This window comes from Protomyctophum bolini (genome assembly GCF_963924005.1).
Source record: "Protomyctophum bolini genome assembly, chromosome: 17".
Taxonomy (NCBI): domain Eukaryota; kingdom Metazoa; phylum Chordata; class Actinopteri; order Myctophiformes; family Myctophidae; genus Protomyctophum; species Protomyctophum bolini.
The window spans coordinates 26,275,395-26,290,563 of NC_137878.1; the positions used below are offsets into that span (position 1 = coordinate 26,275,395).

General features: G+C 46.5%; 1 protein-coding gene across 1 annotated transcript in view; it reads left to right on the plus strand.

The window, feature by feature from the left end:
• susd5 (sushi domain containing 5) overlaps nt 1-11,521 on the plus strand; it is a 22,027-nt gene extending 10,506 nt beyond the window's left edge. Inside the window, exons 3-5 of the mRNA XM_080787373.1 lie at nt 1,068-1,177; nt 7,323-7,511; nt 8,553-11,521. Coding sequence (XP_080643499.1) covers nt 1,068-1,177; nt 7,323-7,511; nt 8,553-10,432 — 2,179 coding nt within the window. The 3' untranslated portion in view covers nt 10,433-11,521. The remainder of the gene's footprint in view (nt 1-1,067; nt 1,178-7,322; nt 7,512-8,552) is intronic.
• Nucleotides 11,522-15,169: the final 3,648 nt, after the last annotated feature.

Genomic DNA, 15,169 nt, shown 5'->3' on the forward strand with positions numbered 1-15,169 from the left:
ATCAGTGCACTAACACTTGTACAGTAACAGTATGGGAGTTGTACATTAGCGTGTGTGTGTGTGTGTGTGTGTGTGTGTGTTTGTGGTGTCTCTGCTATATAATTGGCAGCCGTCATATATGGCGGAGACGTACTTATACTCAATATAAAGTATACTGAGTGCAGAGTGACATGCCTATTGTACCTTGAAAACACATGCCATGATTTTGTAAATGTAACTCTAATGCACCTATAATATTTGTGTCCTCCTTGTATGCATCTCCTTTGTGCGGACATAAATAAATGGTTAAAATATACAGTATAGTACAGTTTAAGGATTTAGTGGTTGATGTTAGAGTTATGTCTATTTTGTAGCTACAGTATAGGTGTGTGCCGGCGCTGTCGTTCACAGAAAATAACCGATCAACAAGCTCACAATGCTTTCTGCTGAGATGCGCTGTGTGCTTGAGGGTCTGTGATATCCGGTGCACGACACCGGCAGAAAACTATATGTGTGTGTGTGTGTGTGTGTGTGTGTGTGTGTGTGTGTGTGTGTGTGTGTGTGTGTGTGTGTGTGTGTGTGTGTGTGTGTGTGAACATGTGTGCGTGTGCATTCTATAGCAGTTCAGTTCAGCAGGTTCTGACCACCTCAGAGAGAGCCTGCTCTCTATCCTTCCTCTCTAGGGAGGAGTTAACCCAGTGCTATAATATTAGTCAGACAGTATATAACATTAACCCTGACAGTTATACGTACTGTAAGTGAACTTGATTTAACTGTGCGGTGGTTACATCATGTTTCTGTGTGTGTGTGTGTGTGTGTGTGTGTGTGTGTGAGTGTGTGTGTGTGTGTGTGTGTGTGTGTGTGTGTGTGTGTGTGTGTGCGTGTGGGTGCGCGCGTGTGTTTTGTTAACATACGTTTTGATTTTGTATGTATAGTTGTATACAGTACAGTTCATAAGCCTTTCACAGGCTCTAACGTAGATGTAACATGCGACTCATCTCTCTATGTATCTCTCTTTCATTCTGTCTCTCTATCTCTGTCTCTCTCTCTCTCTCTCTCTCTGTCTCTCTCTATCTCTCTCTCTCCAGGACCACAGTGTGTAATAAAGTGGGCGGAGCTTTGAAAGCGGTGGGTGTGAGAACAGACAACGTAACGGAGGATGTCGCTCACCTGGACGCTTTCTGCATCAAGGACACAGGTCAGTGCACGTACACACACATGCATGTGTGCACGCACGCACGCACGGAAGTCAGTGCACGTAATCACACATAATACTGTATACAAGGACAGACGTGGATGCGTGCTTGTATACAGAGATGGGCACAAACACATCAAAGTATTGATCCATTGAATACTTTAACACGTTTTCAAGAAGTACCGAGGTAGAGTTATAGGCTACAATAATGCCAAAAGGATAACACAAGAAACTCAGAGGGCTTGTTTCCATTGTGGTCCTGTGTTTTCAATTCATCAAGGCATAAAATACTGTCATCTGGGGACCCTGAGAATGATTGAGTTATCCCACGCTTCAGGAAAAGAAAAATAAAGATAGAAAGAAATATAGAGGGTATGCACATAAAGTGAATGGCAAATCGAGTGGCAAAGTGACTTGGCAAAGTAAGTCGTTTAACGTTGTTTAAAGCAATCAGGACTTTTCTGTTTGTATGTATGGGCTACATACAGAAAAGTCGTTTTTTTTGCCACTCAGTAGGCGTTCCTGAATAACTTCCGGGTATGATGATGTCACGCGCATAGTGGCATACCCTCTATATTGTTTATTTAAGTTGTTGTAATAATAAAGTTGTGTGAAGTGAAGTGAAGTGAACAGAGTTGTCGTAACTCTCTCATCTAATTGGCACTGGGTTAGATATGTTGGATATCTCCATATTTGGAGTAGGCCTACCAATATTCAGAAGGTAACTATGGCGACGTATCAAATGACCAATTTGGCCAGGGAAAGAGAAGTCTATAGGATTCTCTGCTGGGACCATCTAAAGACCATGCATGTTTTAGAGCATGATTTGGCGTACTGATTCAGTATCTTCTCACAGTTTACAGAGGGGACAATTGTGTATCTTTGGCTGTTCTTTTTTTAATGTTTTTTTGTGGCTTTCACCTTTTATTTTATTTTTATCTTGCACATTGTATCTATATTTTTATTGATAGATACAAAGTGGACTGACGGGAAATGGGGAGAGAGATGGGGGGGTGACATGCAGTAAAGGCCGTCGGGATCGGGAGTCGAACCCGTGGCACACTGCTCCAGACTGGATTACCAGCCAAGGTGCCTGGACCGTTGAACCACGGCCCAGGATCCTTGGCCGTTATAACCGATAGAAAGTCCTGTTTTTCTCCAGTGTGGAGACACTGGTGTGACCTCATACGATCTGACCGATTGAAGCTTCTGTCACAATGTTTACATTTGAAGGGTTTTTCTCCAGTGTGGACAAGATGGTGTCTCGCCAGGGAAGCAAGCGCACTGAAACCCTTGTCACAGCATTTGCAATGGAAGGTCTTTCTTTCTTCGGTGTGGACAAGATGGTGTCTCTTCAGTTTAGCTAGCGCACTGTAACCCTTGCCACAGTGTTTGCAGTGGAAGAGCTTCTCTCCGGTGTGAGTGTGCCACTGGTGCTTCTTCACATCACGTATGTAATGAAAGCTCTTTCCACACGGTTCACAGAGGAACGTTTTGTCCTCGGCGTGGATCTGTTGGTGTTTCTTCAGGTTGTGCTTCAGAGTGAATCTCCTGTGACACTGTTTACAGTGGAACGGTTTAACCCCGGTGTGGTGGACGACCGATTGAACGTCTTGTTTTTCCCCTGCAGTGGGAATCTTCCCGTGGCTCTTCGTATTACACAGGTCATTGAAGCTCTTGTCAAAAGAAAAGTGTCGCTTCATCGTCGTATCCTTGAGAGGTGGCGTCCTGGAGAAGAGGAGTGGTGGTAAATAGTTACTGCTTGCGTGTGAAATGAAGTCGTGACGGTCGGCTACCCTTTATATAATGCTTGGCTGGACGCTCGTGACATCTTACTGATGTCACAAGGAGTCAGAGATATCCATATATGGAGTTTTACAATAGCATGATGTCAGCACTGGATGTCTCTGTCGGCTCCATATATGGAGCTCTAGATCAACCATTACATGCCCAAATATGGAGTTTGTGATGTCAGACTTATGTCGATATACCTGAATTTGGAGAATCCTTATCCGAGCCCCATTGACTGCCATCTATAAATGCACAACGTCTCTGTCTGTCTGTGTGTACGGCTATATTGCACGTAACTCAAGAACCGTTCGCACCATCGACTTAGAATTTGACAAACACGTTCCACACCCCCACAGGGAGTGCAGTGCCCGGTGTCGAATCAGTCGACACCACGGTTGTCTAGAACCGCCACAAAAGGCCTCTGCCCGGGCTCTGCACAAGGCCCCTGCCCAGGCTCTATATTGGCCTGTTCTGACATCACAACACTCCATATTTGGGCATGCTGGCCTGTTTTGACATCACAACACTCCATAGTTCTGACATCACAACACTCCATATTTGGGCATGCCTGACAGAACTCTATAGGAATAAAGGGACACAGAGAGACTGATACAGAAATCTCCATATGGGCATAAAAGGGACACAGACCTCCATATATAGGAATAAAGGGACACAGAGCGACAGATACAGAAATCTCCATATACTTCCCATGGCTAAGTTGATTCTTCTGTCTCCTTGTTTCATCGTTTGACAGTCAAGGACATTGTCGCTCATCTTCATGTGTTCATGGGGGAAGTCCGGAGAAGCAAAGGCGTACTTGCACTCAGAATGCGAGATCTGCGCACGATTTGTGGTCAAAACTACTCGCATTTATTTCTCTTTAAAGATATATGATTGTATAGAGCGTCGCAGTCCCGCCCCCTACCAGGGCCCAGGAAATGATTCCTGTTCATTTTCCTCATAGACATTTAAAAAAGTATTTAATTAAAGACCTTTTAAGCCTCGTACAAAGCCAACTGGAGTTGTGAGAAATCTTGACAATAAACAAAAAATTTCGGGCCGAACAAATAATTAGAAAGAAGATGAAAACGGCAGGTTACAACACTTCTTTTGTTGTTTTTCTTCTTTGTAATTGTTGTGTCGCTTTTTTGAAAAGCCTATGGAGAAAATGAACGGGGAATTGACTTCTGGGTCTCACGTCGTCATGAAAGGGGACGGGACTGCGATGCTCTATACTAGAACCTAATTCTAATTCATAACTTAGTTGAGTTGCAGATTCCTTCTTGTGAATAATAACTAGGTCTACTCAGGAATAAAGTTGGGAATGCATGCCTCACCCTAAACCCATTGCCATTTCTGACAACGTGCATGCTAGTATATGCATACACTCCCAAATCAAAACACCTACACCAATATAGTAGTCATTAACGCTGTGTGTGTGACGTGTGTGTGTGTGTGTGTGTGTGTGTGTGTGTGTGTGCATGCGTGTGTGCCTGCATGCGTGTGTGTGTGTGTGTGTGTGTGTACATGCGTTGCGTGCATGTGCGTGCGTGCGCGTGTGTGTGTACGCGTTGCGTGTGTGTGTGTGACTGTGTGTGCATGCGTTGTGTGCCTGCGTGTTTGGGTGTGAGTTATTTACCAGGGTGTGAAAGAGGCTTTTTCTTCTCTCCTTGCATCTTTAGATTGATTTATACTTTGTCGTATGACCGTGTCGCTGGCTGAAAATAGCCAATCCACAAAATGTAGATCTTTTTCTCCCAATCTCAGTCAGGATTGGCCTTCTTTTTAGACGTGTGAAAAATGCATGAGATTTGGAAGCATTCATATTTTGTCAAAAGGGGGCATTAAAAATCTGACCGTTAGAAAAAGTTTAGAAAGTGTGCGTCCAGGCATAAGTGTGTGCATAAGTGTGTGCGTGCGTGTCTGTGAATCACTCATGCCATTAATCTTGGCTGTGTGTTGTGATTTAACATCCTCCATATACAGCAGATCTGTAGCACACTGGACTCCAAGGTGTACATCAGCTCACACCCATCCAGTTGACTTGTCGATCTAAGAGGGGGAAGGGGACAGGGGTTGCTCTTGGATGCGTTTCTGGATGCCACCCAGGTCCCTCCTCATAAACAGGAGAGCTACTGTGTGTGTGATGTGTGATGTGTGTGTGTGTGTGTGTGTGTGTGTGTGTGTGTGTGTGTGTGTGTGTGTGTGTGTGTGTGTGTGTGTGTGTGTGTGTGTCTGTGTCTGTGTGTGTGTGCGTGCGTGCGTGCGTGCGTGCGTGCGTGCGTGCGTGCGTGCGTGTGTGTGTGTGTGTGTGTGTGTGTGTGTCTGTGTGTGTGTGCGTGTGCGTGTGCGTGTGCGTGTGTGTGTGTGTGTGTGTGTGTGTGTGTGTGTGTGTGTGTGTGTGTGTGTGTGAATGAAGTTGAACCCTTTGCTATGGTAACCATTACCAGGTCTATACAGATCAGTGTTAATTTAGTGATCAGTGTTAATTTAAGCTAATATTAATTAATATTGCTTCTCGGCTGGCCATGGGTTGTGTTTCTGAGTTTCTTTTCATGCATCCTTAAAGCGACACTTATGTATCTAACTATATGTTAATGACGTTTAGAAGATTTAGAACACTTTCCTGGAGTCTTTGTGTGTAATATTTGGTTTTAGATGTTAGCATTCTACCAGTGTCCATGATGTCATGGACAATGCGCTCACTTAATTCCTTCCTGGACTACAATTCACATAATGCTTTGGTGCACTGCTCCTCCTTGTGGACAGGGGGGTAGGGCTGTCTTACTGAGACAACATGTAGTCCAGGAAGCCAGTGAGCCTTTTTGCAAAAAGGGTGAAGTGTCCCTTTCATGATTATCAGAACCGCTATCTATCATAAGTGCTGTGCTGTGTATGAAGGGTGTGTAGACCTGGCCCTCATACCTCATGTATACGTGCACAAACACACAGTAGCTCTCCTGTTTACGAGGAAGGGACCAGAGAGTTCAGTTCTCCTGGCTGGGTGGCATCCAGAAACAGGTCCAAGAACAACCTCTGTCCCCGAACCGTTCCTATCTCAGATTTACTGCACAACCCGACCGGAGAGGTGTGAGCTATATGTCAACGTCCAATGTGTTAGGCCAGTGCAGTTCATTTCGTTTTTTTGTGTGTTTTCTACGTAAATGAATGCCCCGCTACTTGATCATATACAGCTTCGCAGAAAAGCATCAGAAGTACAAGCTTGTAGACCTGCTACCTTTGATGCTTTTTAATTTGAATCCTCAAAGGCAACAGTTTTATAAGGTTTCCACCCGACAGAGACTTGAGATTGTGCAGATGATTTTGAAAGCCGTAATTTGAATTACATGATGGCAAAAGCAGTGCCTACACACATTATATTTTGCATTCTCATAAACAATGTTACATACCGGTATGTACTATGTATGTGAGATCTCAGGAGTGCGGAAGTTAACCCTGGTAAACTCACCTATAGCTCCGTCCTTACCCATACACAAACACACACACAAAAAACCTTCAATATAGGGCATATATAAGTGCCTGACATTTTGTGGTTCTATCGTTCTAGTACCCATCGTTCCAGTACAAGCAACTGATATAATTGTGTAGATAAGGACTAGTATGCAAATATATGGAAGTATCTATGGCCTTACATTTAATAAATTCAGTTCCCCCCCGGGAGGCAGCTGCAAAATTCATGAGGCCTGGGCCATTCATTCATTAATTTTCAACAGAAGGGGCATGAATGAAACTAATTATTTCCGTCGGCCAGTTCTGTTGTTTTTTTACCCCAGGCGTTATATTTTTCTCGCTCGTCAGACCCATGCTTGACCTCAACAGTGTTGATGTGGACAGCACATTTTGATTTAGTTTTAGTCATATTTTAGTAATCTGAAAAGTTTTAGTTTTTTTTGTGTCGACTATCACATTTTAGTCGACTATAATAATGTATTTTGGCAGTCCATGATGGCGTTGTTTTTGTCAGTGAAACAAGTAGACAATGAGCATTTTTCGGCATAGTTTAAAGTAACCCCATTTTGGGCGGGAACCCCTTTTGGTGTTAGCATTATGTTATGCTTTAGCTATTGAAAAATAGCAGATCTGCTACGAGCTTGTAGGTCTGCTATTTTTGAAAAATCGAAGAACGACTGACATAGAAACATACCGGTAGCTTTTTCAGAAAACTGTCAGGATGCAGAAGACATTTGTAGAATCTGATCTCAGGTCAGAATGGGTTTTAAGTCGACCGAAAATAACACTGGACCTCAACAAGCGTGTCGACCAACCGCTTTGTATCTTTTGTGTGGCTGCCAGTTGCTTCAGCTCACGTGTAACTCTGCGCTTGTTGTTTTTCCAGACGTGCCGTGTGGTGACCCTCCGTCCTTCCCAAACACCCGGTTGCAGGGACACTCAGGCTTCCAGATGGGCGACGAGCTGCTCTACACGTGTTTACCCGGCTTCCTGATGCCCCGCGGGCACAGCGTCTTCAGCCTGCTGTGCGACAGCTGTGGAGAGTGGTACGGCCTGGTGCAGCTCTGCGTCAAAGGTACGAGGGGCATTAAAGGGTGTGTGTGTGTGTGTGTGTGTGTGTGTGTGTGTGTGTGTGTGTACTTGTATTACTATGTGAGTGAGGACCAAATCAAAGATGGTACATTTACGAAGATAAAATCATACAAATTGTCTCCTAAGTGGGTGCCGGCTGACGGAAAATCTATTGCTGGGACAGAGAAAGGTCGATAATAAAGTAGATTTTCTCCTATTTTGTCTCTCTGAAAAAAGCCATGAACATCTTGGTAATATTGTGTGGCTTGTGACAATCAGATCCAATATTCACCATGGTGACAACCTAAATATCCTCACAAGTATAGTTTAGAATAGCCTACATATAGAATCGTGCGTGAGCACTTCCTTGTTGTGTGTATGTAGTTGGGCAACTGGGCCTTCAAAACAGAGTCTTTGGTTGTAAACTGGTATAAAGATGGCTGCCATGGCACCTCACTGCAACATGCCATAGTGTGGCCTAGTTCATGGAGGGGGGGGGGGGGGGTCATCCGTGGACACAGAATGCCAATTCTGCGTTTACGGTAAGCTAAGCTCTTGTGGAACTTACTGCTTCTTCTACTGTGGCAGTCAGCATATTAATTCACTTATTTCAAGATGTGGTCATTGTCATAAAGTGGCAGTATATCGACGTCTGTAACAACAGTGAAAGTGTAAAATATAGACAATTTCAATTTTATCCAGGACAGGATAATATATATATTTTTAAGAAAACTCAAAAACAACTAAACTAAATGTCAACCTCTCCCCATGGCTGCTTACACTACTGATCTGTTTCCCTTATATACTCTGCAAACTCCACCTTTCCATTTCTAATCAACCGACCACATTAGAATAGCAATCCACCCAAGAAGCTCCCCATGTACTAACGTAACTAACAGGATTTACAGGCACCTCCTCAGTCAGATCTTCACAACTACACAGCTAGGCTTCGACAAGCCGCTTCCTGTGCAGGCACAAACAACAAGATATTAAATTCTCACTGTGTTTTTCTCACTGTGTTTTTCTTCTTGGTGTGCCTCCACAGATGAGACCGAGACTCCCGTCGACTATGAGGACAAGTTCACGGACACCTACGGCGAGGAGGAGGAGGGGCCAGAGGAGGCTCAGGGGGGCGAGGTGTACGAGGAGGTGCAGGAGGAGCCCAGGGCTGAGGAGCAGCAGCAGGAGGCCGTCTTCCACGTGGCAGAAGACGGAGAGGAGCATGGCGAGGAGGAGGAGGAAGAAGACACTGAGGGCGTGGTGGCGGAAGGAGAGGCGGTGGAGGTGGAGGAGGTGGCAGGCACCGTTCCTGCGGCGGCGACAGAACAGCCCGTCTCCCTGCTGTCCCAGAAACACCTCTTCTGGTTCCCCTCCGAAGCCTTCCAGGAGGAGGGGCATGCTGCGCCCACCCAGCCGCCCGCCACACCCCCCGCCACGGCCCCCGAGGGCGAGAATCGCGTCAGGGCATCGGGCGGCCAGTCGGATGAGAGCAAGGAGTACGACGGCGGCCAAGGAGGCCAATACCGGCAACCCGCCGAGCACGACGACCACGCCAGTCGAGAGCGAGACGACAGCGAACAAGACAGCGACAACAACGACAGCCACCCCGACGACCTGGACGAGCATAACGACAGCCACTACGACGACCCAGACGTCTATGGCGACGGTCTCCATGACGACCGCGCCGGCCAGGAGGAACACGACGACACGAGTCGCCATGAGGACGAGCAGGACGAGCAGGACGACGATGATCGCGTGAAACACCACATCGTCCCGTCTCAACGCGAAGAGGAGCCGCCGCGCCGCCGCTACGAAGACAGCGACGAAGGCCACGATGACCACTACGACATGGGCGAGCACGAGGACGAGCTGCGGCGCCACCGCGAAGGTCACGATCGAGACGGAGGACACGATGAGGACCACGATGACGCGGCCGAGGACCAGAGCGAGCAGGTCTTCAACGAGCACCCTGCCGGTCAGGAGGAGAACTCAGACCACCTCGACAGCCAAGAGCATTACGACCACGACGACCACGTTGATCCCGATGGCCACGATGATGATGTGGATCGTCATCACCACGTGGTCCTTCCTGTGGATCGTCATCACGTGGTCCTTCCAATGGCCACCGCCGAACCCCAGACTGTGACCCCTAACGCGGGACAGACCGCGGCCACCACGGACGACACCTGGTTGGAAGGTTACGCCGTCATCACAGATGAGGCCGAGAAAGCCGGTTCTACGCAGGAGGAGGAGGAGGAGGGGCCGACGGTGGAGGCCCAGGAGGAAGGGGGGGTGGTGGTCGCCGGGGGGACTACGGACAGCCCCAACGAGGTGGTGGAAGTGAGCCGACCCGTCCCTTACACCAGCCTCCCGGACGCTCCTGCGCTGTCCACCCTGGAACCCGTCGCAGAGCAGGGGCAGGCCGAGGTGAGGCCCGGTCTCGTGCCCACCGCCGGCCCCTCCGCGACCTCCGAGCCGCCCTCGTACCCCGACACCGGCGACTACGACGCCACGTACCCCGTCGCGCCCACCCGTTCCTGGGAGGACGAGCTGACCGAGGGGCCCTTCCCGGACCACCACGGCCCCGCCCCGACCGCGTACAACCCCGACGTCGTCACGGGACTGTGGGGAGGCAGCGGCGGCGCCGCCGAGCACAACCTGACCGGCCTGGATGGAGAGAGGGGTGAGGTGGAGGGGGAGAGGGGGGAGAGCGGCCCCCCTCCTCCCCCCAGCGCCTCGGGGCGGGGGCCCGCGGTGGCCGCCGTCATCGTGGCGGTGTGTGCGGTGGCCGCGGCGGCCGCCGTGGGCGCCTGGTGCTACCGGCGGAGACAGCAGAAGAGCTCCGTGTACGAGATGAACGGGAAGAACAAGGGCCAGAGTCACAGCAGACACGCCCAACAGATTGAGATGCAGCAGAAGGTCTAAGATGGACGAGAGAGAGAGAGAGAGAGAGAGAGAGAGAGAGAGAGAGAGAGAGGACAATGCAGGGCTGCAGAGACACTGGGGTTTACCAGGATGGAGATGGGATGAGACGAGTTTGAAATAACTTTGAATGAATGGGGTTATAGCGAAGCACCTCATCATCTCATCTCGGACACTTTATACGGATCTGAAGACTTTGGATAGGTATAAACAGACGTGCCCGTGAAGACTTAGCATCGCATGTAGCATAGGTACCATTATATTGTTGTGTGTAAAAGACTTGACAAGCGCACACGTTTCAACGTCAGAACCAACACTTCCTTTGTATCAGCACGCGCTCTGCGCGTAACGTAAGCATCCCATAATAACCACAGTCTCTTAGAGGCACCTAAACCATTGTATACTACCACATTGCGAACCCCATGTAAACACAGTGTGTCCATGTTATTAGAACATAACATAATATACGTTTTAGCACCTTGAGTTCCACACGACGACAAGATGTTCCTTCCGCGCACTTTGAGGCGTTTTGAGGCGATCTCGCCCCGTTTTGCTTCTACCTATCCAAACAGCAGTTTCATATCTCCAGTATCTGGGTGGGAAGTTTGTACGATCTGGTCGTCTGGTGAACTATAGGCTCACATCCAGGACGATGCAAGAGGGAGACGAGGGGGGACGGGGGGGAGTTATACTGTAGTGTACAGGATAACCACAGCAGAAGATAATTTCTGCCTAAAAACAAGTCGAGACTTCAGTCTCCAAAATCCCTCTGACATTGTGGTATATAGATTCTTTTGTTATTTCGTCTTTGTTTTTGTTACGATTTTGTCCAGTGCTCTGTTGATTGAGTTATTCAGTGTTGTTGTTGTTGCTGTTGTTGATGATTTCCTGTCTGCAAATTAATCACCTGCGGGCAGTTTTGTGTTTTTATGTTTTTGTTGATTTCCTTTTTCTTTTTTCACTCCATGACAAAGTGCTGAAGTTTCAGAACACTTCCGATTATTATCATAGTACATTCTGGGCCCGTCGCCCAGGGAACCAACGACCCGGCTTCTTCTGTCAAACTAGACAAGAGAGAGAGACAGAGAGAGAGAGAGAGAGAAAGAGAGAGAGTGGGGAGGGGGGGGGAGACAGGGGGGAGAAGAGAGAACAAAAAGGGGAAGAGGAAACATAGGATGAAAGCGTGAGAGGAGTGAGGGATGGCGAGGGAGCCATTTTAAGACTTCCTAAACGTACTGTGGTTTGTGTTGGTTTTGACAGTTGGCTGGTGAGAGAGGAGGGGTGTACAGAGTCCAGACTGCAGACTCAGCCCCTGTGTGCGCGCATATGTGCACACAAGCCTGTACAGTGTGTGTGTGTGTGTGTGTGTGTGTGTATGACAGATAGAGGAATAGAGAGAAAAGAGAATGTGTGTGTGTGTGTGTGTGTGTGTGTGTGTGTGTGTGTGTGTGTGTACAGTATGTGTATGTGTGTCTCACGCCAGTGTGAGCTGCCAGTCAGCGACAGGACGTGTTTGAAGATTTGTGGTGAGGAGTCAGGAGTCTGAGCACTGCAGCACGGAGCAGCTCTGCCCATGGCTCTCACACTCAGCACAGATTAAACCATCCTGTCGCTGCCCTGGCAACCCAGAGAAAGATACCGTTACATTAGATAGACACATTACGGACAGACAAGCACCCACAGTTTGACTCTGGATAATCGGAACGAGCGACATCACAGAGTATAGGAACTGCTGTCGCGTCAATTTGAAACAGCCGTATGTTGTACTGTTCAGGTTAGGGATGGGACGATAAGAAGATTGCACGTTGCGATTATTGTGGCAAAAATGATTGCGATTAACGGTATTATCGCGACAATCAAAATATGCTTAAAACTTAAAATGACACTTTTGTTAACCACTTGAACACCCAGCATCCCTATTCTGGCGGGGAACATTCACCAAAAATAGCCGATCTACAAGCTCACACTGTGAGCTTGTAGATCGGATAGATTAGATAGATAGATTTTTGGCAAATCGATTTGTGTAGTGTGAGCGTACCAAATGCGCAAGAGTCTGTTTTATCATGTATAGAGGGTTCAATTAAGTGCTGAATTTGCAGCTCAACAAAAGCTAATTCATCCTAGTGTTTGAGGACAATTTCCCGATAAAATCTCCATGATACGATTGAGTGTTTTTTTCTTAAATCACAATGAACGATAACGCTTATCGTCCTATCCCTAGTTCAGGTCATTTCCTTTAATAGATCAAATCGATTGGATTACTTTTAGCTTTAGTGAATGACATATTTGTATTATATAAATCTGTATTTTGTGGCGTTTTCATAGCATCCTACCGTTTTCATTCTAATGTATACAAACATACTTGACAGTACAGTCACTTATTTAAACTGAGAATCAAATCCATAACAGCATCTAGTGGAGGTAAGTATTCACATTCCATGTGGCCCGTTCTCAAACAGGCTTACAGGTTGTAGTTGCAGACAGTACTGTACAAAGATGAAGTAATACCAACACTTTGACAGATAATGGTTACTCACATTTCTTTTCCAACGTAAGTGATGGCTGGAGGACAAGAACAAACAATGCCAGACAAATATTTGTTTGCATTTCTTCTAGCATATTCATTTAGCTTTTCCATGTTGTTTTAAATCAGTTTTGGCATTGTCTATTTTTCATAGCATCATGTTTAAAGGAGAATTCCGGACCAGCGATTTTCTTACCCAGTGTCGGAGCTGTGCTGTGCTTTGGATGTTATGTATTTTTTTTCACCTGTACCACTCATTATTGGATAAAATTACAACAGATTAAGGCAAGAAACGGCTTATCCAGAATTCTCCTTTGAGCTTTAAGTAAGATTTTGTTTTTTTGTTTTGTTGGAGGGGTGGGAGCAGTAAGCTTCGGTCAATACTGTTTCCAGCATTTTATTCAAGATGGCAAAATATAATACAATGATAGGCCTACCATAAACAAAAACCGAAACACCACCACCAAACAATTTTTTGGTGGTTGTTTACCGAGTCGTCAGCCTCCTGAAGACTTTGAAGGAATCTTATAAATGGTAATGCAATTTGAAGTTATCTCTACATCAACGCATGGGCGTATGGAACGTGCTTTGTGAAGTCACCTTGACTTTGGACAGACATGTTGGCGGTGGAGGTATAGCTACAAATACCTTCTCGGAGTCTGAACTGAAACTGAATTGACCCGAACTCTACTGCACATGTATAATGTGGGGGAGGGGGCGGGACTCAAATTTGGATGAACTTGTCTGTAAATATGAATCTCTGAGAATGTATAACCAGTTGTACATATCATAACTAGTGGATCAGTAACAGAACAAAACTCCCTTAATGGTCAGTCGCTCTTGGACGATATCAGACAATACCTGTCCAGGTATCACACAGAATCAGCAGATCTCTGGTCTAAAATCGCACCCATATCATGATTTTGGGTGAGCGTTCGGCACAACTGCCAATCAAAGTAACTGTACTGGCCAATCGCAATCACTGCATCATTTCCGGGACTTGGCTAAACACATAACAGCATAAGCATAACATCTGATTGACAAAATTTTTTTTATCACTTTTGAACGCAACAAATAGTGTAAAAGTCCTTTAACACACTTAGCTTTCTGCTCGACTGGAATGAAGAAATGAAAGACGCTAAATGTCAAGGAGTGAACGATCTGGTCTCTCCGTGCCTTGCCAGCTTTGATGTAGCAGCGCTGCAGCGGTGCAGGGAAACATCTCAAACCAGGGCATGGTTGGAACTTGAAAGACTTCGGGGTTCGAGAAAAAAAACGGGAAAAAAACCTGCAGACACGTTGGTGTTTGCAGGTGACTGGCTGCTGCTGGAATATCTCACCGTCTGGTTCACTGCCGTCTCAAGCAACGTGCTGTGTGTGATGTTAGAATGAAAGTGTGTACTGTATGTGTTTCCTCTAGGTCATAATAAACTCCTAAAAGTCTGTGCCGCCGCGTTGCTCATTGTGCCAGATCTTATCGATGCAGATCAGGACAGCATGTGATTATAGCACCGTTGCTGCCTCACAGCAAGATCGAAGGTCCTGGGTTTGACCCCGGCTGTGTGGCGCTTACCGCGAGGATTTTAGACGTTCTCACTGACTTCAAGTGCCTTAGGGACAATCTGACCTTGTGTAGCCTAGCCATGGCAGCATTCCTTTTCGGGTTTATAATCCGGTCAGGAGTGGATGATATCGTTACATCATCTTGTAGTCATTGTTTTGTACACATCAGGCCGGAACCCTCTAAACCAGAACATCTTTTCCCTCAAACCGGAATAATAATACAAGCGTGACTCGTACTACGCCGCATCAAGCTTTTATTGGGAAGGTATTATTCTTCCGGTTTGAGGGAAAGGATGTTCTGGTTTAGATGGTTCTGGCCTGATGACTACAAAACAATGACTACAACATGACGTAACGATATCATCCGCTCTGACCAGATCACACAGCAATTTAGTATAGTACTTACCATTAACATCATATATAGGCCTAAGGCAAAAATGTCAAAATTTCATTTTGCTTTACGTAGCATGTGACATGTCAAACTAGGGGGGGTTCATGATTCTGAATCCATTCCAAGTATTAGTTTTGCACACACAAAAAAACACTTTGGGCTAAAAACGGCCATTGCAATCATCACAATTTGGGAATATGGCTAATGGCTATGGCCGTTTTTTGCCCGTTTTTGCAAAACTAATGCTTGAAATGGATTCAGA